Source organism: Lycorma delicatula, chromosome 4 (assembly GCF_047948215.1).
Source record: "Lycorma delicatula isolate Av1 chromosome 4, ASM4794821v1, whole genome shotgun sequence".
NCBI lineage: Eukaryota > Metazoa > Arthropoda > Insecta > Hemiptera > Fulgoridae > Lycorma > Lycorma delicatula.
Window position 1 is genome coordinate 67,449,772 of NC_134458.1, and position 27,448 is coordinate 67,477,219.

Below are 27,448 nucleotides of genomic sequence, written 5' to 3' on the forward strand. Positions count from 1 at the left end.
AGTAAAACGGTCAGATTGCACATTACTTTTTTTTTAGTAATATTAATTTCTTTGCATTGCCAAAGAAGTACTAGAGTAACAAAGAGGAATTTCATAGGCAATGTTCGTATTAAAGTCATGACAGATAATGGTCAAGGGTTTTTCAAAATAAGCATGTCTGTGTTTCCAGAGCACCTCAGCAAACAAAGATTGTGAAAATCTAGAAAGTGATATTCTAATCAGATCATTTCATTTCACTGTTTGTGGCACAATGTTTAGATTATCTTTGTAATTTATTCATAAATTCAACTGGGTTTCACTCAATAAAGATGCACAATTGCATGGGTTTTAATTCTGAATGATACCGGAAACTGATGTGTATATTTGAATGAGAGTTTTTACATGGTTAAATAACTAATCAACTTTTTTTTTTTATGGGAATATAAAACTATCCTTATTTCTACATGAGAATTTTTTATTCACTTCTGAACAAATTATGTAAGGTCACTGTTCACTTACTGTTTTGTCACCCAAATAATAACTTGAGACTGATATGTAAAGGTAAAGAATAGGAGAAAGTGATAAAAATGATCTTTCAAATTTGAATTAATAAGTAACCACTTCACTTAACCATTTAAACTGTAGTGATAAAATATTTTACAAATTCTATCAATAACAGACAGTGATAAGGGAAGTCAATAAGGATTTTGTTTACATAAAACTAAATTGTAATAATCAGATGTCAGTGACTGAACGACACATGAATGATCAAGATATCTGTTTTTCCCCTATAATGCACTGCTTGATTAAATATGTTGTAATAATCTTATAACATGTATGTTGTAAAAATAACATTATCCCTGTATTAAAAATAAATGTTAATTTCTATAAAAAAAAAAATGTTTCACTACTTTTTAAAAGTAATCAACAAAATAAATAGTAGGCAATATAATTATTGATTTTTATGCGATATAATATACTTATTGACTTTTGTTATTAATTTTTAATCCTAATTGCAAAGTATTTTTTATAAGCAAACAAAATGCATTCTGCTAATATTGACTGAAAAATATAATAAAAAATAATTATTTCTATAAAAATAAAACATTTGTTTGACTTAATTAAATCCTATTACTACCAGGTTAGAAAAAATATCATCACTCCTGTGTGAAGCTGACAACCAAATTTTTTTATTAATCAAATCCTTCAATCCACTTTCTCACAGATCTGAAAATTAATATTTGCCCAATTTAACATTTTTCATCAATACCTTTAAGACATACTGGCTATATGGATAACCACCATCCTGTCTGCTTGAAAAGTGATTGGGAAGTCTGTTTAAATTTATGGTTTTAAAACCAGTGATCTGCCTAACTCAAAAATTTAAAGGGGGTCAACTAAGTCCATAAATCCAACATTTTCTTTACACAATTTTTGACGGAGCACATTCATGGTAATCCACATTACTGTTAATTATTATCCGAATTATTAAATCAGTTTAGTTTTGAAAACGATGCAAATAAACAGTAATGACATTTCTAAGAAATGTTGTACACCATAAAAAAATTAAATGATAATAAAACTGCTCTGATAATAAATATAAAAATAAGAAATTTGATTTTGTTAGAAAGAAAATTAATATAATCTGTTAAAATAAGAATGGACATAGCCTAAATATGACCATGAACTTACTGAATCGCATCATAACCCTGGCAAATAGAAATGCCACCGATAAGATTTGCTGGCTGTTCTCGGTCCAGTTCTCCCATGTATTTAGTAACAATATTTCCACCCATACTATAACCCAGCGTAATTATTTTTGTGTTCGGAAGTTTTTCAGTTAAATGATGCAACATTTCATTAAAATCACCAGTATAGCCTGATAACAGAACAAAACATTAGGTTAAATAAATATGGTCTGATTGATAAAACACATATGTTTGAGTTTAATAATTTGGTAATAAAACATTTTAAAATGATGTATATTAAAAATCAAATAAAGTCTTGCTTTCCTCATTATTTAAGCAAGAGCTCATTTAAATTACAAGAACAGGTTGTTTACAATTTTATAAAAAAAAGTAATCATAATTTTACGCCCTTATTTGGTTGGATATTATGATTTTCAACCTCCACGTAACTACTATAAAATAATTTTTTTTAAATGTACTTTTAAGGTTAACATGTAGGCTTTACTTTATTTAATCCTAATACATTTCATATCATTTTATCCATTATTGTGGTGATGACAGGTTGAAAAAAATTTCATTCTAAAATAATGGTCTTTCAATGACTATTCAAGTAATAAAAAAAAAAAAAAAAAAAAATATCATCCATAAAATTAAAATCATATTATAAGGAAAACTGGAAATATAATTTTAACATTTTTGTACAGATTTTTAGGTCTGTTTATGAGTGGAAAAATAAAGTTTATTAATTAAGAAGGTCTAGCATATATTTAAAAGCGACCTCTAATGTATTTGTCATAAGAAATAACTGTAACCACTTAAAGTTGTGGCCCAATAAGAGTGAAGTGTGCCGTTAAGTTGCAACAAGCAGATGATTGAATTTTTTTAGTTTGATTTCATTAACTCCTCTTATTTTTTTTATACAGTCTTTCCATATCTATACAAGCTCCAAATTTATAAATGGTTAAATTATTTAATTTTCATTTTAAAGGTTTGCTACTGTTAAAAAATGGATTAAATATAACCAGCGATGGTTAGAAATTTTCTTATAACACCTATCATCACTGAAATAAAATTGATAAAGTAAAATAAAATACAACAAAGTGAAGACAAAAATCCACATCTTAGCAAAAGTTAACGTACACTTTTTATAGCCAGTTTATCAAAGTTATAAAACTTCAAGTTTATACACCACAAGTCATATACACCACAGGAAAAATTATGCGATTTTGTTTTTCATTTTTATAACACTATAAAATATATTCCTTATTTAAATAAAATAACCTAGAAATTAACAGAATAAAATTTGGCTCAACATGATATTTTACAAAATTATAATGGGTCATACTCATGTATTTATTAGTCAAACTACAATTACAGCACATTAAAAACAGATGCATAAGACATTTATATTTGTACAGAACAACTCAAATGAATACAACCACACCCTCCTTCTATTTTACATTTAGAAGAACAGCAGTCACATTCTGGGTTGCTGCTGAGATTTCTGATTATCTCACTTTTGTATAGGACAAAGTTGCAAATTCATTACCATCTTACAGACGAAGAAGACAAAATATTAAACATATACACGTATTCTAAAGATTTTTTTTTTGGGCTTTCATAACAATTTTCCCCAGTTACATTGGAATAATCAAGAGTGATTCAATAGGACTTTTTAAACCAGATAGCCTTCCTGAAATGCTCTATTATAGAGCATGTAATTTAAAAATTTTAAGAGGATGAAAAATAGTACTCTGACCAAGATTCAAACCTGAAACTGTCTGTATAAAGGGCAAAGACTTTTTATTCAATCGTGAAAGAGTATTATAATATCATTACTAATAAAATATCAGTGCCACAAATAATCAAATAATGTGTGGATAAAACCAATCGATGAAAATAACAGTATGTTAAAGTGAATAATATAAATAAAGGAAACAACTAAAACAGGTTATAACAATTTTTAGGTGTATAAAAAACACCCAGTAATGTTTCTTCCAGAGATGAAACCAATTTCTATTGGATACTGATTACTCCACGACCACTGTTCACCTCCACGACTTTGCTTCATGCTCAAGTTGAAGTAGAATATCAAAAGAGTAACTTTTTATTGAGGACAAATTCATAACTAACTGCAAATAGTAATTGATTGGAAAGGGAAAGACTCCTGGGGTTGCATTTAAAACTAGGAAGAAATCATTCTATTAAGGGGACTAAAGGACCTTGTCTGCCTTAATTTTTTCATCTACATTTTTACAGTTAAACATTATGAAACAGTGGTTTGAGGTGAATCTCTAACCTAAAAACTTAACAAAATATAATAATTAACTTTGGCTAGCACTATACTAATGGTCAAGATTAATGGATTTTCCAGTAAATATCGCTGCTTTGCCCTTAAGGAGATATTAGGTACTTATTTCAGATAAGCAGTAAAATGGGAATAACAGAAAACTGTTAATAAGGAAAATAAATTTAAAAAATCTCCTTTGCAGTTTTAACCTTGTCAAAAGTTATTAATAAAAAATTTGTTCAATGGCTTATGAAGCTTACATCCAATATCGTTATGGGATTATATTTTGTAAGAACTGTGAATAGCTGCAATGATTACTTATTATTCTGAAAAAGAAAAAAAAATTATTTTATCATTGATTTTTTCACCAGTAGGAAGTCCTGTAAGCCTAGTTTAAAGCATGTCACTGTCACTGCCATATATTTATCTATATCAGACTGCTTATTTTAAGGAAAACTGAATATAAGCTCAAATTTATTTTAACACTCCATAATTACAATAACCAACAAAGAACAAGCAGTTTAGTGTATTCAGTACATCATCCTACTTAAATGAAACACTGCCACTCTCTACCAGGATTAAGTAATTAACATTCCTAAACTGTTAATGATACAGGGACTCGAGAATCATTAAAAAAAATTCCTGAATTTCCTGCTATTATTCAGTTAAAGAATTTTTAATAGACTCAACCGCAGAGGCTGACATTAAATAAATCTATTTTTAACATGGACACCTAGTCAGATAAATGTTCATTTATCCAGTTTCTGTTGGTTGTAAATGTACATATATGCAGAATGTCAAACATCATACATGTATATCTTGAAAAAAATAAATATACCATGCTAATCAATGTATATGAATTGCTATATGTATATAAGTGCTATATATATATATAGTTATTAGAGTGTAAAAGTATTCTGAATTATGCAATATAACAAAAAATGAAACAGTAACCTATCTTATCTGAAGTGTTTTCTTTTCAAGTCATAGTGTAAAAATAACATGAAATGTAAAATTAAACTTTATATTTAAAAAAATATTATTCTTAAATATGATTTTTTAACATTAAGACTTGAAAAGAGAACATTTCAAACGAAGTGGGTAATAGTTTCTTTTTTTTCATGTTACATAATTGAAATTCTTTTCGCACTTTAACAATTAAAAATAAACAAAGTTATTTATTTAAATGCACTGATTAATAAAATACAAATATGAGCATTTTTTTAGACTACATTGTGACTATAGTAGGTCAATTTTAAAAATTCATTTTAATATTTTCAATTTTTTTACTGTTTCATACATATTTTTGAAATATATCAATTTCTTTTATTGTTGTATTTGTATGACATGATCCCGTGGTAATTCACTGAAATTTGTACTTTCTAAAAGGTATTATATAACAGGAAGAGACAAATAAATCACAGGGAAAGAAGTCATGAAAGTAAACATTTTTTTACTAACAGTTACTTTTTGTAAAACTTCTCATTTTTCAATGAAAGAGAGTTAAAACGAAAACATACACACAGGAGCAAAATGAGATAACAGATTGTAGAAAACTTAATGCATCAAGTAACTTTATATGTATCATAAATTAATGTTAGCAAACACAAAAAGAATAATAAATGAATACCATAGGTGAAAACTCTTGGAGCTGTAACAGTTACACTAGGCAAAGCTCCGACATGGTTCAACACAGCACAACGGTATCCATGGCATTGTGCATAATGGACAAATGTTCTAATGTATACACTCTCTGATGTATTGCAAATACCAGGAACAATAGCCAATGTTATATCATCTGTAAAAATCGTGAAATCTATGAATAATTTTTTCAAGATTACTACTGAAAATTACAGTTTTAGCCACTAAATCTAATGGCAAGCAGTTATCTATTGTAAAATATACCTAAGTAATTTAATCCTTTCTCAGTGAATTACTTTCAAACTAAATATCATTCAATGCTTATAAACCTGTTACCTGTTTCTCAGATTTGAATCTATAATTTATAAACTTCTGATATGGAGGAAACTATTTGTGACTACTTACAAACTTCTATAATTTTTTCACATTAGAGAAATGATGTTTGAAAAAAGTTTCTCTGGTTCAAGATAAAGCATGTATAATAAGCTATGTTTATAATAAGAAGGAAAATGAACATAGAGGATGGGGTTAAAGGATGGGGATTAAAGTTAATGAATGATCCAAATCCACTAAAGTTAATGATCCAAATTTTTAATAGCTGTAAATGAGTTTAGAAATTTCAAATGAAAATGGACACTCAATGAAAGGAATATTTTTATCTCAATTGAATATATACTCAGGCTAATTTTCATTATTCAATAATGTAGTAAATGTAGAAAATTTATGTATAAATCTATAGCCCAAACTACTATGCCAGTGATTCCCAAATTGTGCATCGCAGCACCCCAGGGGGCCATGGCCTTTTCACAAGGGTGCCACAAAATATTGTTAAAGCTTCATAATTAATTTAACAAAAACATTTACATTATTAATTTAATTTTAATAAATAAAAAATTAATTAATTTAATGTTAATTTTAAATAAAAAAATAATGAAGATACACGAGTTTTATTTATTTTTATCTCTTACTTATGAGTAGTCATACTTTTACTTACGGTAGGGTGCCATGGAAAAATTTTAATTGAAAAAGGGCGCCGCAACTTAGAAAAGTTTGGGAACCACTGTACTAGGCTATAAACAATAGCTGTAGTATCAATAAACTATTACTGTAGAAATTACCATCAACCTTGAAATAATCTAAAGCAAGAAAAACTAATTACTCATATGTATTACTCATTAATTTTATTTTTTACAAACATTTAATCACCATATAATATACTTGTATGTGTGTATATATATGTTAACAGTTAACGTGCATGATAAATTTTAACTTATATTTGTTAAATAATTTGAAATTATGAAATCACTATCATATTTTTTATGTACAGTATATTTTAATTGTTTTCCACCTACACATTATATATTAACACTTTATATATATATATATATATATTAATGGCATCACTATCTTCAACATTAAATATGTTTCTGCAAATACTGCTTCTGTATTTACCACAGAACTGTTTATTTTAGAGGTAGAATTGCTTATTCCCACACAGAGGTTTTTATAGTTAACATTATCTTAACAGTTTTATTACACACACACACACACATATATATATATTTAATTTTTATAAGTAAGGTAGCATATTTATTGCTAAATATAAGACAAAAACATTTCAAAAAATTTAGGACTTTTAGAGAAAGATTCCACCCTCAGTGTCTCTTTCTTTACTAAAAAATATATAAAAACACAGTTCATAAAACTTTACTAATAATACATAAAAACAGTTCACAAAACTGTAAGAATACCAAACTTAATCGTCATATATGCAGGATGAACCATCCATCTGTAGATGATTAATCATTTTCCACTTACTGACAACATACGTAAAAATGCTTATCCTTTATAAAAGTTATGTTACAGTAAAATCCTGATACATTGCATTCCACTGGCTACATGTGTCTTACATCACTTAATACTAAGAAATCTTCTGTGTGATGGAATTCAATGCAGCTGCATCCTATTTCCATCTTGTACAAAGTGTACAGAATAATTAATTAGACCCACGCAGTCGTCATGGGATAAAGATGTCTTAAGCTAAGACTCATTCGATATACATATCGTCGTCCTATTAAGTAATGTTAGCATGTATGCATAACATACATTTGTATTGTATAATTAGTATTTGCTTGTATATAAAAAAAGACTGTATGATACATTGTGTTTTTAAATAAAAAGAATATTTTTTAAAAACACCTCATTGTGTTTCAACGTAACTGGTGCAGTTGGTAGGGCCCTTCAAACTGTATCAGCGTATATATCAATTTTGATTTCAATCGTTAATGAAGGGGACTAAATAAAAGTCATCTCAAGAAGTTAGTGAATATAATCTCTTCTATCATCAAATGTTCAAAAAGATGCAATGGATGATGAGAATAAGAGCATATTATTCAATGGAATCAACATTGAAGGCAGCAATCGACAGTAGTTAGGGGAGCTACGTAATTGATTCAATCTTCGAACCGCAGCGACGTAGAAGAAATCACATCTCTACAAGGATGTTCTAGTCAACAGAATTAGCAAACACAATCCTGATCGATAACCCGCTCATTGAAAGCAAGCCGATCATCATGTGTATAATAATAAAAGTAATAGTAATGTAAGTAAGAAAACATTTAAGTAGAATATAAGAAATATTTTGATAATTTTGTGTATTAGATAAATATAATTGTGTGTATAATATGTTAATATTGAAAACTGGCAGTAACAGTGTTAAAAAAGCAATTCTTAGACATGTTACCAGAATTCTCAGGTGACCCATTAATTTTGAATCATTTCATTACTTTACGTGATAAATTAGTAGCAACATTTTATGTCGCCAACAATCTGGATGACTTTCAAAATGAGTATTTATTTTCCACAATTATTTTTAAAATAAAATCACCTGCAATAGAATTAGTAACAGGATCAAATAGTTATAAATGGAATGATGTTAGATAAGTATTATTAAATAATTATCTTTACAAAAGCGATTGATTTACATTACATTTAGAATTAGCTGAATTAAACCAGGAGAGCAGTGAAACTCCTTTTGATTTTTATGATCGTATACAAAAATGATTGAACATGCAAATACCATATTTCATGAATAAAGTGGCAGTGATTGCAAATGTTTTTATTGAACATGTAAAGAAGTTAGCATTAAGAGTATTATTGAACCAATAGAATTGCTAATGAGAACAAAAAACCGTAATTCTTTAGAAGCACTAAGAATGTTAACTAATAATTTCCAATTTAAAATGAATAAGTATAATTTTAATAACAATAGTAATTGTATTGTAAAGAAAGCTGCTTCAACCCATAATCCAAATACCTATAAACACCAGACAACAAGATACCCCAGCAGTTATTACCAAAATTATATTCCTAAAACCCCAAAAATTCCAAAGAGCACCTTTTAACAGACAACCTTATAATCACACACAGCCCAATTATTACAAAAAAAAACCTTCTTTCCAAAATTCCAATTTCCAAGCATACGCACAAAAAAAAATTTCTTTCCAAGCATAAGCACAAGAAATTCAGAAGAACCTCCAAATAAACACCCAAAACTATACCAACCGGTGAGTAACAGGTTCAAAAATGAAAAATTAAAAGAATCTTATGATAATATTACTAGACATATGAGTAAATTAAATTAGGAAATAATAATAATAATTATTTAAATAATAATAAAATATTGAACAGAAAAGTAAATTTAAATCAGGTGTCAGGAAAGAAAAATAGGAACAAACAATCTTTAGACCCTAGGAAAAATATTTTTGAAAAAGTAAATAGAATTAATTCCAATAATAATGAAGATGAAGACAACAAAGTAGAAAAGTTTAATTTGCCAAATGAAACTATTTTAGGAGATTTAGAGATTAGTAAATTTTTTCCAAAATTTTGAGGATGAAAATAATCAATTGCGTACAAATGATGAATTAGACAATAAGTTACGATTTATATGAAGAAGTAGAATCCCATGAAAATATTTTGGAACAAATAGATAATAATTTAGAGGACAAAAATAATGAGTTAAATGAAGAATTTCTGACTAATCCTTTTTATGGGATACAAGCCTCGGAAAAGATATAATAATAAATACATCTTCCCGTAGCAAAATTAGAAAAGATCCTACTTTAAAATAATTAAAGTCAATGCATGATACTGAACCAATAAATGATTATAAACTGGCCAATGAATAGTAATAATGATAAAAACAATAATAATATGATAGTAAATGGGAGCAAATGATAGTAAAAATAAAATTAAGCATAAAAGGAAAAATAGGGTCAGTAGGAAAAAGGAAAATAATTTATGTAATACTGAAGAAAATAAAGAACAAAATAATACAAGTAATAGTTATAAAAATAATAGGGATAAGAAAGGATATAATGGAGAAGAAAGGATATTAGCCCTGGAGTGGGAGTGTACCCCGGCGGCTAGCCTTGCTACAGAAGAGATTAACGTACATGAATATTCTTGAACAAACAAACGTGGCAGAGGGTGCACGTAAACACCCTCGTTTAGAAACCGCCGATTCGCCACAAGCGAAGAGGAAAGAGAGTAAGGAGACAGATAAAATCCAAAAAGATGCTGATTGAATCAGTAGAGATTTGAGAAAGTCTTTGTTTGGAAATAATGTTCCTAAACCAAGATTTTTAATTATAACCAAGGAGAATGGCAACTTTCAAAAGGTTAGCCCATTCTTAATCGCGAGAGAGATAACTAATTGTGCTGGTGGTCCTGTCAAGGAAATCCGGAAGACTTTTACTGGATTGCACGTCGAAACTATCAACGACAGTCACAGCCAGAAAGTCCAGTCATTGAAGAAGATCGGTGAATTTGCGGTATCGGTGCGGTTGCACCGATACCGCAAACTCATTCACGGTTAAGGGTGCATACTGCACCTTTAACTCATCCAGAGGAGTTGTTTGTCGTGATCATCTAAACTGTACAGAAGAAATAGTACAGGAAATGTCTAGTCAGGGAGTGATACATTGTCGCAGACTCACTATGAGAAGAAATGGTGAGGTTCTTCCTTCGGCCTCGCATGTATTGACATTCAATAGGCCTAATCTTCCTGAAAAGGTATGAGCTAGCATACATAGGCTTGATGTATGTGCATTCTTTCCGCAGCCTATGAGATGTTTTAAGTGTCAACGATTTGGACACACTGCAGCAAGATGCGAAGCGCAAGAAATTTGCGTATGTGGAATGAAAACACATGAGAGTGATCCATGTAAAGACCCACCAATTTGCATCAATTGTAAAGAGCACCACAACTGCCGATCAAGGAACTGCCCAGTATATAAGTTGGAAACCGCCATTCAGGAAGTTAAAACGCTTCAAAAAGTAAGTTATCCTGAAGCGAAGAAGATTGTCAATGCATGAACACCACGTCCATCAACCACATATGCAGAAGCAGCTGCTGCCCCTTCCTCATCTAAAATTAATGTGGAGCAGCTGCTAAATACGATTGCACCAAGCCTTGCGACAATGATAGAAAGAATCATTGATACAAAGATTGAGTCGACTCAGCAGACAGAACCAATTAAACATGGGAACTCATTCCCAGACTGACGTCATTGATATAAGGAACGTAACGGCGCAGCGTAAAGAACCAGTAAAACCTGCGACCATGACTCCACCAATCGACGCAATAAATAAAGGTTGATATATCTGAAAAAAGGGGAAAAAATCACTCCGTCGTCGAGTCATAAGGCTAAGGAGATTGTGACAAGAGTACAGGAAAAATCTGAGTCTACCGAAATGGTGGTGCAAGTCATTAATGAGAAAACAACCAGACACAGACGATATAAAAACTGTACCTATAGACCCTCCAAAAGCTCAGAGAACAGCTTCGGTGAGAGCGTCTATTTCAGCCGGCCCCAGCACACCTTTAGAGATCGAATCAGCTGCCGAAAATGCATCGCTTGCGAGTTTAGATTCAATAGCAACGATGCTAACTGCACCAACGAAGCTTTCATCTCCTGATGTCAGCCGGAGAACATCACTGGCATCAGAAAGAGAGGTAGACGATGCCATGTCCGAGGCCTCAGACACACTATCATCAGAATTTGAGGCCGTAAGAAGAATGGAAAAACGATGCAAGAAAGGATGGCCAAAAGGAAAGCCTAGGCGTTAAACATCAGGACTCGAAAGTTATATGAGAATTTGAAATTATGAACCTTTTTTTTAAATTTTTTTTTGAAGTGGGACGGGGCTAATGACCAAAGTAGTCGATGCCCCTAAAAACCTCAAAAAAAAAAAAATTATTATTATTAACTAACTGACATGATACTTCTTGAGAACAGAATGCTTTCATTAGCAAGAAGCACTTCGTAGGCGTGTTTTTCGACCTTGAAAAAGGGTTTGATATGACGTGGAGATATGGGATCTTAAAACAAATGTATGACTGGGACTACGTGGACATCTCCCCATGATTATCGCCAGCTACCTATCTCAGCAAACCATAAAAGTACGCGTTGGCAACACCTATTCGACAAGTAGGCGTTTACAAAATGGAGTTCCGCAGGGGTCACCCCTTAGCGGCACCCTGTTTACAGTTGCTGTCGATAGGGTTCTACAAGCAATACCACTAGGAATTGGTAAATGCATGTATGTCGACGATCTGGCGATTTTCTATGCCAGCATGGAAACTGCAATGGTCCGATGTAAGTTACAGCGGGCAATCGATGATATTGTTGATGCAGCTGGACAGTCTGACTTTAGGTTTTGAACCGAAGAGTCGTGCGCTGTACATTTCAGTCGCTTTAGGAGGGCACACCCTAGTCCACGACTTACAATAAAGGGTGTTATGATTCCGTATAATGAAGAGGTCAGGTTCTTGGGACTGATCTTTGATAAAGGTCTTACATGGCGTCCTCATGTACGACAATTGACAGCTAAATGCAAACGGGCGTTATACATAATCAAATGTATGTCAAATATCAATTGGGGATAGAATCGAGAGGTACTTCTACGTCTGTATACTTCGTTGATACTATCAAGGATCGACTACGGCTGTGCTGTTTATTCCTCGGCTCGAAAGAGCGTTCTAAAAAACCTTGGACGTCGTACAAAACGCCGGAATTCGGTATGCGACTGGAGCGTTTCGCACCAGTCCCGTCGGCAGCCTCGTATGTGAATCGGGGTTGTCTCCACTACGTTTTCAAAGGGCATCCTATTACTGCGCTATGCGATCACTGTCACGTCTTCATCGCACCATATAAACACGCCAGCGTTCGTTCGGCATCCTCTCCAGGAGGCTTACAACCGGCGTCAGACTTGTACCAGACCGGCCGGGATCAGAGCTCGAGAATTGATGGATAATTACAACATTGTGCTTCTAAGAGTTGTTAAATCAACGATGTGTGAATCGCCACCGTGGCTGCTCCCATTGACCATCTTTCAAATGGATCTGGCACGTATTAGGCACTGCAGTTCTCAGGAAATAATTCATTGTTTTCAAGAGCTTGTGAGCGAACACGACCGGGAACTGGTTTTCTACACGGATGGCTATACGACCGGCGTTGGGAGTGCCTTCCATTGTGCTAGCGTTAGTCATTGTGCTAGCGTGGTTCTTGCCGACAATTGCTTCTGTTTATACAGCTGAGTTGTGTGCCATTTGGCAATCTCTGAGGTATTGTGAGCACTATAATGAACCATCCTTTTTAATCTGCAGCGACTCGCTGAGTAGTATTCAGGCACTACAAGATGCGTACTCGAAGGACCCCTTGGTGAAAATGATTCTTGCACTGCTTCAGGTGCTAAGCAAGAGGGAGCATCAGAGCACATTGATGTGGATCCCCGGGCACTCCGGTATTTTTGGTAACGAGGCTGCGGATGAGTTAGCTCGGGTGGCTGCTGAGGAGCCAGAACTCGATGGGATACCCGTCAGACCTGGTGATGTTAAGTGTCACGTGTTTGCATGTGTCAGACGTGAATGGCACAGAGTTTGGAGTGGGTTAACCACAAAACTTAACGCCGTGAAAGACTCTCCTCGCAAGTGGACCACTCCACTTCCGGTCAAAAGGAGAGAGCAGGTTGTTATAACACGGTTGCGAATAGGGCATACGAACGTAAAGTCTAGTTATATGTTGACTGGCGGCAATCAACCAGTTAACGGTCAAGCACTTATTGCATCGAAATATTGGTCTGCGTCGTCAATTCAAAATAGCAGGAGGAATAAAACGAATTTTGAGAAATGAGGATTGTGCTATTAAAGATTTGTTGCTTTTTCTTTATACGGCCGGACTCTTCTATTGCATTTGAATTCAATTTTCGGAGGCATGTCTTCGACATATACTCTGTGTCAAGAGCAGACGGTTGGGGTTGGATTTTCTTTTATTTGGTTTATTTTCACTTTTTCTTTGCGCCGATTCAGGTGTGTAAACATTTATCAACGTGCCTGTATTTTTTCTTTTTTCTTATGCCTTTTTTTTTATTCTCGGATATGCTTTTCTTTTGACCTGTTTCCACCTTCAGGTCACCAGACGGACTGGATTTAACGGCCACCTGCAGATCATGCACAACTAAACGATTTGGAAGTGGACTGATACCATATTTAGAGCTGGGGATGTGGCGGCCACGGTCAGTTATTTGCAGTTATTTGCAGGTGTAACGGAGGCCTTCCGCTGTCCACATGCCCCCCGCGATGGCAAGCATATAGTTAAGGTGCCCATGTTTTTCGGCGCATGGGAGCCATGAATACATCGGTCTGTAGGAGCCTGGAGTCAGTGCAGAGACTGCGCATCCGCTCTCTGCCAAGACATATGACGGTTCCACCGGAGTACCGGAACGGACCTCCAGGGTTGGTAGCCCTGGAGTGGGGTGTACCCCGGCTGCTAGCCTTGCTACAGAAGGAATTAGAAAAAAATGCAAGTTGAACCACAAACGAACGTGGCAGAGGGTTCACGTAAACACCCTCGTTTAGAACCAGCCGTTTCGTCCGAGGCGAAACGAAGAAAGAGCGCAGAATTTAGAATTGAAGTTGAGGCTAGAAAAAGCTTGCAAAAAACTTTTTTCAAGAGCAACGTTCCAAAGCCAAAATATTTAGTAATTACAGAGGTAGATGGTAATTTCTCGAGGGTGAGTACCTTTCTCATTGCTCGGAAAATAACTAAATGTGCTGGAGGCCCTGTTAAGGAAATTATAAAAACCTTCACTGGACTTCACGTGGAGACTGTAAATGATGCTCAGTCTCAGAAGATCCTAGGACTCAAAAAGATTGGAGAATTGGTTGTACGCGTCGATCCCCACGGCACACTCATCACCTAAGTAAGTAAGTAAGGATGTCCTGATTGGAAACATCTTGTCCATTTTGTACGTTCTACATCAACGAGGACAGCGATGCGTATTTGTATGGACTCCAGGGCATGCTGGTACTGCAGGTAATGAGAGCGCAGACGAAGCTGCCAGAAAGGCAACAGTCTACGATGTTTTGGATGCAATTCCTGTAAGGGTGGCAGATGTTAAAAACTGTCTGACTAACATAATAAGAAACAAGTGGAATACTGATTGGAGGAGTTTAAATACAAAAGTAAACTCAATCAAAACTTCACCGTATAAATGGAAAAGCGACGTGAAGTTGACTCGCCGAGATCAAGTGGCTGTAACCAGACTTAGAATCCGTCATACGCGAGTAACAAATTCATATTTGTTAACCGGCGAAGAGAGACCAATGTGCGGGGTTTACAAACCCCGCACATGTTTTATTACAATAAAACACTTACAATTAACCATCTAATGGAAGAGTGTACCATATATGAGGACGTCAGAAAGAGGTTCCGGTAAGAAATTATATTGCTGCTGATTTGGATAATGGAAATGAAGAAAAGATAGTTGCTTATTTACACGCCAAAGGACTTCTTAGAAGTCTGTTAAAGCTGTATTAAACAAACTCTAAGAGGTAGTTTTTATATATATAAGGGAGTCTCGAAGCGTGGCACATATAGGGATGGGAGGTAGCCCTCTTGCCTAGGCTACCCTGGTTCGCCTGCATGCAAGAGTAGGGCGTCGGGGTGTGTCCAATGAATACATGGGGGACCCTCAAGGGTGGCCTGAGGGCGCGAGGCTATGGATAAGCGCAATGCATACCTGTAGCCAAGTAGGTCAGGACCGGGAAGGGTAGCCTCCCCGCCGAGGGGCTTTTTGGCCGTCCTGAACAGGTGGTCAGATTGCTCTTATGGCGCTGGGAGGACCCCGACGGGTTACGTCCTACGGGACTGTTTATAGGGGGGAGTCAACTGCCACAGCATCCTGGGGCGTCTGATATACTGCTTAACGGCGGTTCTAGTCGCCTCGAGGGTGCTAAAATTAATAAATAAACGAGACAGGTAGAAGAAGATAATAGTATTGTATACTTATATTTTCATTCATGTTCTGTGAGATATTATCTCAAAGAACATCATTAAATAAAAATGTAAGGGCCCTTTACACCCTTACATATGACGACCCTGATGGTGATACTAACCTCTTTTAAGAATGTGACGAGGATAATGACCTTAGCAGTCGATGTCCATAAAACACACAAAAAACCCAGGGGGGATCCTGTCCCCCTACTGGGTGGCAGTTAGAGGAAGGCCCTGTAGATATATAGGGTAGGTGATATTCTTTAAAGGCGCACCCGCAGACCATAACAGGTACTTAAAATCCAACGCGTCTGTTCCAGATTGGGAGACGTCTGTTTCTAAAGGTGTCGGAGCCTTGCCCGCAGGAGCTTATCCTGTTACCCATTTGTTTTGAAAATTAATGGAGTACAACGATGTGAATAAATATCGGGGCGGTAGGGTGTTGCGGGCTGACACCCTTTGGAGCCGTTGTAATGTTCAGTCTGGGGTGAGGAGTGCTGGAGCGAGTGGCGGCGCCTCACCTAATGGTACCACAAGGCCTGGAACGTCTTCTGTTGTGGCTGGAGTCAGTGCTGTAGAATCCCGGGGTAGGAAGCGGTTTAAATGGACAGATGAACATAATGCCTTCCTTTTACCGAACCTGCCTAACTATAACAAAAATGAAATCGGACATGAAACCGTATAGTGTTCCGCTGCACCAACCGATGTTTGAGAAGTTCCCTGAGCTACGATGTAAGTCTGTCCAAAACATCCTGAAACAGCGCAAATCCCTTTTTACGTCTAATAGGGTTCCTGCGGATGTGGTGGCGTTAATCCAAGCTGATGTTTCTAGGGAGTTATGGTTGTTATCCAGCTCATCTTCAGATGAAAGTGCTGCAGAAGAAGCGATAAGAGCTGACAATCCCCTCTCCGACAATTTGCAGAGAACGAGATGCTGTATGGTGGTATGGATCCGTCGGACAGACAGCGTATACCAAGGCTGAGGGTTAATCACGGCACGAAGAACATAGTGGGCCTTATTAAATGAGATTCTTGAAGAAAAAGTAAGATTAGTACCCTCCATAATTGAGCTCCATGAGTTAGTGTACATCGGTGCGATCACGGCAGTCAAAGCGAATGGCCAGCGATTCGTCGTTCCTGCAATGCGTAAGAGTCCCCAGCGTCCACCTTGGGAGGAGAGACTGTGTAGGAAAGTCGATAAGCTGAGGAAAGAGATTGGTCGTCTGTCCAGTTTCTTAACATCTGCTAACCCCAGTAGAACGATCCGATCGGCGACGGAGTCGATAATCCGAACGTATGAGAACCCGGAAAACACCACTGGATTTGTTAAAGCAACGACTGATGGTACTGTCATGTCGGCTACGGCGATATCGGCAGAGTAACATGCGCCTGGAACAAGCTCACTTGTTCTGTACCAATGAAAAGGAGCTGTATAAGCAGTTGCAGGTTTCACCTCAGCAACAAACTCAGGCGAACGCGTCCCCTACGAGTGAGTAGGTATTGGGTTATTGAGGCCTGCTTTGGTCATGTTCCTCACAGCATAACAGTGGGGCAACGTGGATCCGTGAGGAACGAAAACGAGTTGACAGAGTCCAGACAATCGTAGATCATTTAATCACTCTCGAAGATGTACAGGAGGTGGTTAAGAAAACCCATAATTGGAAGGCGCCTGGGATTGATGGAGTGCAAAAAGTTATGCACTCCATCAATCCATCGGTACAAGCGCATTTCTTCTGTTCACAAGCGTTTTGCAGAATTTTACTCTGCCATCTTGCAAGATGCAAGTCTAATGCCGACCTTTTTCACTCAAGGGATGACCTATCTGATCCTGAAATCTTCTCCTGCAACAGCAGACCCGTCCAAGTACAGACCTATTACCTGTCTCCCTACAATATATAAGCTTTTTACTTCTGTCCTCACTGCCAAAATTAATAAGCATCTTGAGAGGCATCAGATTTTAGCCGAGGAACAGAAAGGGTGTTCAGGGTAGTAGGGGCTGCAAAGAGCAGCTAGTGATTGATAGCGTTATTTCTGTAATGGCAAAGAAGAGTCGGGGCAGCCTATGTACTGGTTATATAGACTACAGGAAGGCTTTTGACTCGGTTCCGCACTCCTGGATGATAGAGGTCTTACGTCTGTACAAAGTCGATCCCGTTGTCGTTGAGTGCCTGAGTGTCATTATAGGTAAGTGGTGCATATTCCAGATAAGAACCCTGTTAAGGTCGAAGTAACACAGATCAACCGAGGCATTTTTTAGGGCGATTTTTTGAGTGCACTATGGTTTTGCTTAGCGTTGAACCCTCTGTCTTCCATCTTACAGAAGTCCAAGAAGGGTTTTGCTCTTGGGCAGTACAGTTTTAGCCACCTCATGTATATGGATGATATTAAGCTTATTTCTGACACTGTAAAAGGGTTCCGGCAACTTGTTAAATTAGTCGAGAAGTTCAGTGTCGACATATGCATGAGTTTTGGTCTTGACAAGTGTAGGGTCAATGCCATGAAGAGAGGAAAATGGTCGCAGATGGATGCTCCTGCACTCATACGTGCAATGCAGCGTGGTGAGACATATAAGTACCTAGGTTTCTTGCAGGATATTGGAATTAACCATAGTCAAGCGAAAGAGGCCCTTACCCTTACATCTGGCTTCAAGAGTAGAGTAATTGCCGTCATGAGTTCCCAGTTGAGTGGCTCTAATAAGGTAAAGGCCATCAACATATTTGTCGTTTCGTTGGTTTCCTATAGCTTTGGCGTAATAAATTGGACGTGGGTAGACCTTGAAGGACTTAATAGAATGATGCGTGTATTGTTCACGCGACATCGCTCCCACCATGCGCGCAGCTCCATTGAGCGGTTTCACCTGTCCAGAAATAGAGGAGGAAGAGGCATTATGGATTTGCGGGAGGTTCATTTAAAACAGCTGCTGAATCTCCGGAAATACTTCCTAGAGAAGAGCCAGTCCAGCTTGCTCCATGGGGTTATAGTAAAAAGTGATAACAGTCTTACCCCATTACGCCTCAGTGATGAGAAATTCCAGCCCCCTGAGGATACCTTCTCCGAGATCAGTGTGATGGATAGGTAGCATTCGAGGGAATTGCATGGGAGGTACTATGCAGCGCTTATGGATGAAGCAGTTGATCGAGATGCGTCTGTGGCCTGGCTGGAGTATGCCGAGTTGTTTGCTGTGACGGAGGGCCTTGTATTTGCTATACAGGATAGGGTTGTCAGCACACTCAGCTACAGAAAGCATGTCGTTAAGGATCCTACTGTAACCATTGACCTGTGCCGTCTTTGTGGATCAACCAGTGAGTCCATCAAACATGTCGTTAGCGGGTGTCAGTTTTTTAGCTCCAAGGGAATATACAGTCCGACATAACAATGTGGTGAAGATGCTTCATCAGAGGCTCGCTTTGGACCTAGGTCTCCTTGCCGTTTCAGTCCCGTAATTTATGTATACTCCTCAGTCTGTATTAGAAGACGATCGGTATAAACTGTACTACGATCGTACTGTTCTGACGGACAGGACAGTGGAGCATAACAGACCAGACATCGTTCTGACCAAGAAGCAGGAGATCACCTTCCTGACTGATGTCACAATCCCATTGTCCACCAACATAGTGAGGAAGTACATGGAAAAAATAGTGAAGTATAGGGATCTTGCAGATCAAGTCAGGGAGATTTGGGACCAGGAGAGCGTAATGGTAGTCCTGATGGTTTTGGGCGCGATGGGAGAGATTCCACGTTCTCTGCATGATTCATTAAGATCCGTTGGAGTACCAACAAATCTGTTCCGACCAATGCAGAAGGCTGTGTTGCTGGATACATGCCGCTTGGTCTGTTGGTACGTCACAAGCTCGAGCGACAAGATAACGCCTGTTATTGAGGGGGATGATCAGGTGGAGCTGCAGGCAGGGAACAATGGCCGTTAACATCTGGCAGTTCATAAATTTTCATGTCTGGTATTTTGTCTTTCATTCATATATCTCACCCATAGTATTCAATAGTTCATGTTCCCATATACAACGCATGTCAGAATAGTTATATCTCCTGCGCCTTGCCTTTGGGTTGGCCAGGATGCTTTTTACTGGGTTTGTCCAAGAGAATAATAATAATAATATAGTAATGAATCTTAGAAATAGGGTGCCAAATATTACAGACAATGAAAATAAATATATTAAGAGAAAGCGCGATATTAATAAATGTTGTAAAGAGAATATTGATAGAAATAAGTTGCCAATTTCAAGTAATAATTATGATATTAAGCATAACAATTATAATAACAAGAAGAAGAAAATTAAGAACAATAATAATGACAATAACGTAAAATCTTGCAAATGAGAATAGTAATAATTGTATATTGTCGAATATTACTGACGAAGATAATAATAATGAATTTAATAATCACAGTAAAAGGAATAAATAATATTGCAATGTTGCCAAATACTAATGATTGGAAGAAAATTGTTAAATATAATAAAAATAAGTTGCCGAACAATAATAATAATAGTGCCATAAATGAAAATAATAATACTAATTTATTGTCAAATAACAATAAGGATAGTGTTGAAATAAATAATGATGTCAAAATAATCAGGAAAGACATAATTAATAAGTTGCTGAAAAATATGAAAACATACAGAAAGAATGAAGATGATGTTAATGAAATGATGATAGATAATATTAGAATTAAGAAGCCAAATAATACTAAAGGAAATATTAAAGTTAATGAAATAATAATATATGATAATGATAAAAATAATAATTATAATAAAACAGAAATGAAAACTGAAGCTAACAAAAGTTGCCAAATAAATGTAATGTTAGGAAAAATAAAATGAATAATACTATAAATAAGTATAAAGAAAGTGTTAGTAATAATTTTAATATGATTAAGTGTTTAAAGAATTTGGATATATTAAATATTAGGACCAATCAGAATTGGAAGAAATAATTAAAATAAATCTCGGATACTAGACTGCTAAGGAAATAAAATAATTAAGTTAATGAATTAAAAGAAAAATTGGAAGATTATTGTGTTGAAGAACATATAGATTATGAAGAAAAATATATTAATATGAATTAAAGATGATTATTGATGTTAATTAAATGATGTATACATATTAACAAGAATCGTTAGCGATTATTAATTTATAAAAATTCAAGGAATCAAATAATATGGAAACAATAAAATAAATTTTATGAAGGATCTGCATATATTAAAAACAGTAAAACAGTAAATGTAGAAGAGAATTAACTTATGCACTATGAAATTAAATAATTTTATTTATTATGTTAACAATGTTAAAATTGAGGATTCATCAATGATGAATCAATGATCAAATCAATGATTGAATCTATGAATCAATGATTCATAGAGGATTGTTAACGTCTATATGCCTACAAGCGCCCATGATGATGATGAGGTAGAGTGTGTATACGAAGAGATTGATGAAGCAATTAAACACGTAAAAGGAGATGAAAATTTAATAATAGTTGGAGATTGGAATGCAAGCATTGGAAAAGGCAAGGAAGGAAATATAGTGGGTGAATACGGGCTGGGCAAAAGGAATGAAAGAGGGGACCGACTTATAGAATTTTGCACGAAGTATAATTTAGTAATTGCCAACACCCAATTTAAAAATCATAATAGAAGAATATACACTTGGAAAAAGCCAGGCGATATTGGAAGGTATCAGATAGATTATATCATGGTTAAGCAAAGATTTAGAAATCAACTCGTTGACTGCAAAACTTACCCTGGAGCAGACATTGATAGCGACCATAATTTGGTGATAATGAAATGTAGATTGGGGTTTAAAAACCTGAAGAAAAGGTGTCAGATGAATCGGTGGAATTTAGAGAAGCTTGAGGAAGAGGAGGTAAAGAAGATTTTTGAGGAGGACATCGCAAGAGGTCTGAGTAAAAAAGATAAGGTAGAAAATGTAGAAGAAGAATGGGAGAATGTTAAAAAGGAAATTCTTAAATCAGCAGAAGCAAACTTAGGCGGAATAAAGAGAAACGGTAGAAAACCTTGGGTTTCAGACGATATATTGCAGCTGATGGATGAACGTAGAAAATATAAGAATGCTAGTGATGAAGAAAGTAAAAGGAACTATCGGAAATTAAGAAATGCTATAAACAGGAAGTGCAAACTGGTGAAAGAAGAGTGGATTAAAGAAAAGTGTTCAGAAGTGGAAAGAGAAATGAACATTGGCAAAATAGACGGAGCATACAGGAAAGTTAAGGAAAATTTTGGGGTACATAAATTAAAATCTAATAATGTGTTAAACAAAGATGGTACACCAATATATAATACGAAAGGTAAAGTCGATAGATGGGTGGAATATATTGAAGAGTTATACGGAGGAAATGAATTAGAAAATGGTGTTATAGAGGAAGAAGAGGAAGTTGAGGAGGATGAAATGGGAGAAACAATACTGAGATCTGAATTTAAGAGAGCATTAAAAGATTTAAATGGCAGAAAGGCTCCTGGAATAGACGGAATACCTGTAGAATTACTGCGCAGTGCAGGTAAGGAAGCGATTGATAGATTATACAAACTGGTGTGTAATATTTATGAAAATGGGGAATTTCCATCAGACTTCAAAAAAAGTGTTATAGTTATGATACCAAAGAAAGCAGGGGCAGATAAATGTGAAGAATACAGAACAATTAGTTTAACTAGTCATGCATCAAAAATCTTAACTAGAATTTTATACAGAAGAATTGAGAGGAGAGTGGAAGAAGTGTTAGGAGAAGACCAATTTGGTTTCAGGAAAAGTACAGGGACAAGGGAAGCAATTTTAGGCCTCAGATTAATAGTAGAAGGAAGATTAAAGAAAAACAAACCAACATACTTGGCGTTTATAGACCTAGAAAAGGCTTTCGATAACGTAGACTGGAATAAAATGTTCAGCATTTACAGCAACAATAACAATTGAAGAACATAAGAAAGAAGCCCTAATAAGAAAGGGAGTCCGACAAGGATGTTCCCTATCTCCGTTACTTTTTAATCTTTACATGGAACTAGCAGTTAATGATGTTAAAGAACAATTTAGATTCGGAGTAACAGTACAAGGTGAAAAGATAAAGATGCTACGATTCGCTGATGATATAGTAATTCTAGCCGAGAGTAAAAAGGATTTAGAAGAAACAATGAACGGCATAGATGAAGTCCTACGCAAGAACTATCGCATGAAAATAAACAAGAACAAAACAAAAGTAATGAAATGTAGTAGAAATAACAAAGATGGACCGCTGAATGTGAAAATAGGCGGAGAAAAGATTATGGAGGTAGAAGAATTTTGTTATTTGGGAAGTAAAATTACTAAAGATGGACGAAGCAGGAGCGATATAAAATGCCGAATAGCACAAGCTAAACGAGCCTTCAGTAAGAAATATAATTTGTTTACATCAAAAATTAATTTAAATGTCAGGAAAAGATTTTTGAAAGTGTATGTTTGGAGTGTCGCTTTATATGGAAGTGAAACTTGGACAATCGGAGTATCTGAGAAGAAAAGATTAGAAGCTTTTGAAATGTGGTGCTATAGGAGAATGTTAAAAATCAGATGGGTGGATAAAGTGACAAATGAAGAGGTATTGCGGCAAATAGATGAAGAAAGAAGCATTTGGAAAAATATAGTTAAAAGAAGAGACAGACTTATAGGCCACATACTAAGGCATCCTGGAATAGTCGCTTTAATATTGGAAGGACAGGTAGAAGGGAAAAATTGTGTAGGCAGGCCACGTTTGGAGTATGTAAAACAAATTGTTGGGGATGTAGGATGTAGAGGGTATACTGAAATGAAACGACTAGCACTAGATAGGGAATCTTGGAGAGCTGCATCAAACCAGTCAAATGACTGAAGACAAGAAAAAAAAATGTTAAAATATGAATAAAAGTATGTAAGAATAAGATACTTCCACAGCTGTAACACAAAGATTAACTGTCATGTACATTAGATAATATTACCAAGTTTACATATCACAATGAAAAAATGTTTTACAGTATATAATAAAATATATGTTAGAAAATAATTTTAATGCAAGAATAAAAATAAAATATATAAGTTAGTGCACCCGACATAATTATTTGAGGTAAATGTATTACTATTAGTAAGTGCTATTATGAAGATTATTTGAGAATATTTTGTTATACATTATTAATGAAGAAATGTTATGTATATTTTCCGAAGAATTGTTGAATAAGTAATTAATATTTTTTTTAATAAAGAGTGATGCTATAATTGTAAATGACATTGAAAAAGTCTAGGTCAAGATTAAATAAACTATAGAATACAGTAAATGCTTAAATGATTTAAATGTTATGAATGACGGAAAATATTTTATTTATTGAACCAGTACACTAATATACAGATTTACTGACACATTAACTGGCGTCTTTAATTTAGAAAAGGATAATATAACTGGCATTTAAAACCAACAGATATAATTATGAAATAATGTATAAAAAGAAAATTTTAAATACAATTATTTGAAAAATACTAAGACAAGAATAAATGTAGAAATTTCTGAAAATAATTTTGTTAATAATATAATTTTGTCAGAGTATTTGTAAGAAGAAGAAAATATAATTATATAATATTATAATTATATATATTATATAATAATATCAGAGTATTTGTACCTAATACAAGGGTTCGTAGATAGTTTTGTGAATGATGTATTGCTGTTTGAAAACAATTATGTTAAAGTATACTATATGTATAGTATATATGAAATAATTGAATAATAAAAATATTTTTATGAATGAAGGTGTATGTAAGCCAAGTACAACCTACCTCTACAAGCCAACTATCTAAGAAAATGGATAGCTGCACGTATTATGAGATAAGTAACTAGTGAGATTATAACTAGTGCAGTAAAGTAAGTAAGTAAATGCATATATATATATATATATAATTGAAATAAAATAAAATACACAGTTAAATATAATTTGATATTAGCAAATTATTTTAAGAGTAGTCAACTACAATTGGTTAAATGAAATAATAAATAATTATTATGTTAGAAAAATGAATCATTGTGAAATACAAGAAATTATAACCGGTACGGAATTGTATTAATAAATGTAAAACATGTTTTAAAAACAAGATAATTATATTTAGTAATCTAATAGTAATAATATTTTAAGAATGGAGTTATGAACTTAACTAGTGCATTAAATAATTAAAATATAAAGGAAATCAAGAAAATTATTTAACTAGTAGTATTGCGGAAAAGGTATTTCAATAGATATATTATTAAAATAAAATTAAAAACACAAGAAGTATATGTTAAATTGGTTCAGAAGTAAAGTAAAGCTAAAATAAAGAAAAAAGTGTACAAGCACTAATCCTTATTTAAATCCTGTCGCTGGTCCTTCCCATTCCTAAGGCAGAATGCATATCATAATTTTATATATGTTATTATGTTTAAAATAAGTAGTTTTAAAATACAGAATTAAATAATATTTATGTGAATGAATTAAAATGATGTATATGAACTTGGATTAAAATATTAAATAGCAATGAATTGTATGATGTTAATAACAGAGAAAGTTATGTAATAGACATTAGTAAGTGAAAGATGGAAATAATATTGTTAAATAATAATAATAATAATAATAACAATAATATGCGTAGAAAATGTGGTATAATAAATGGCTTAGGTTCAATTATAAAAATGATTACAGGAGATATGGATGCTAATGATGAAATGATATTAAATGAATTAAGTATAAGCAGAATAATATAACTGATCAAATAAATAATAAATATGCTGTAACTGTAAATATTATAAGTGAATTTAATAGTTCTATAAAGGTAATTAAAGATAATTACAATGAATTAAAAAATAAGTTGTTATTAATAAATAAAAATGTAAATGATTTTATAGAATTAGAGAAAATAAGAGATTTTCTGAATCAGTTAAATACATTATATAATATTGTATCAAGCCTTGTACAAGACAGTGAAAATAGTTTAACATTTTGTAAGCTGGGAATACTACAACCAAGTATTGCATCCACAAAGGAATTATTTAATGAACTAGTGAAAATATCTAAATATTATAATAATAGATTACCATTAGAACCTAAACTAAGAAATATAAGAGAATTTGAAAATATGTTGAGAGTCAATCGTAAGATTTGTAAAAATAATATTATGTATTTTCTTGAACTGCCAATAGTAGAAGAAATGAATTATAATTTGTATAAACTGATATCCATTCCTACTAAAAGAGATTTAGAATATGTAACAATTATACCAAAGGTAAAATATGTGTAATAAATCACAGGGGAAGAAGTCATGAAAGTACACATTTTTTTTATATGCTTGCTCTTTGTACAGCAACCAAACTGTTCTGGTGAGGGACTTGGCTAGGTCGATGCACAGTATTCATCAGAATAATATTCATTACAATCGGTTGCTGTGGCTCAATCTTGAAAAACCATCAGTCAAACTAAAGAGTCTATCGACTGCTTTAACCAACCAGTCACACAGCAAATTTAGTAATAACTGAATCCATGACATAAATTAAATTTATTGTCATAATTATAATCATTTAGCTTACGCATTTGTTATTGTCATCAAATTGTTTATTATAGTTATGTCATTATTTTTTAAGAATGCTTTTATTTATTCTGTTTATTATAACTTTTTGCTTGAACTATTATGCTACACCATCACTCTAGTACACAGTAACTAATTGGGAGACTTTATTTATATTTTGACAAATGAGGTATGAAATAAAACCATGTCAAAAAACAAAATAATTGTATTCTGACTGAGAGAGTGTGCCAAATCAGCCAATCACATGTCTCCGATCACTGTGATCTGGCAGCTACATATATAAAGTGCATGCTTACATGACCAGATTGCAGAAATGTCAACAGGGAGGGCCAGATCACAACCCAGGAAGAAGGATGACATCACTAAAGTAGAAGAGCTCAATCATTTCACTACTGCTGATGCACCCAGTCAGGCTTACAGCTCTAGCCTCTGTAAGGCAAAGCAAAACAGTTCTTTAACGAACCATCTAAGGTTTAGTTTCCTGAGCTGGCCCAGCTGTCATAGTAGCTGTCTTCAGCTCTGTAGCTCTTTGACTAAACGACCTGTCTTCAAAACCAGTCTTCTATATTAAAGTGGATGCCTCCTTACCTCAGCCACCAATGCCAACTGCCCTGGGAGCAGACTTTCTTAATGGCTCTTTTTGGGACCGGCAATTGCTTTTTAAGGTGTCTCTTGTTGATGTCTAGTAGCAACTGTATCTCTTATAGCTTCATAATATTTATATTTTTTTATTATATCTTTTTTTTTTAATCTTATTTATAGGTTAATTACCATTTAAAAGCAATTAACAAATTATGGTCCTTTATATATTATAATTGTAACCATATCTTATTTTCTTTTGTTATTTTATGGATTACTTTTGTTAAAAAAATGTTTGACATTTTATTTATTATGAATTTGTTGGGTATGCCTCCCTTATAAGATTTTTGTAATTTAATT

The 27,448-nt window shown here is 34.2% G+C and overlaps 1 protein-coding gene across 2 annotated transcripts in view; it reads right to left on the bottom strand.

Annotated features, from left to right (window-relative positions):
- Hydr2 (abhydrolase domain-containing protein 2) overlaps window positions 1-27,448 on the bottom strand; it is an 80,372-nt gene that overhangs the window by 32,315 nt on the left and 20,609 nt on the right. Inside the window, exons 3-4 of one of the 2 annotated variants that reach the window (XM_075363233.1) lie at window positions 5,588-5,755; window positions 1,672-1,858 (exon numbers count right to left, since the gene is read on the bottom strand). In XM_075363233.1, coding sequence (XP_075219348.1) covers window positions 1,672-1,858; window positions 5,588-5,755 — 355 coding nt within the window. The remainder of the gene's footprint in view (window positions 1-1,671; window positions 1,859-5,587; window positions 5,756-27,448) is intronic. The other variant, XM_075363234.1, reaches the window with a different exon arrangement.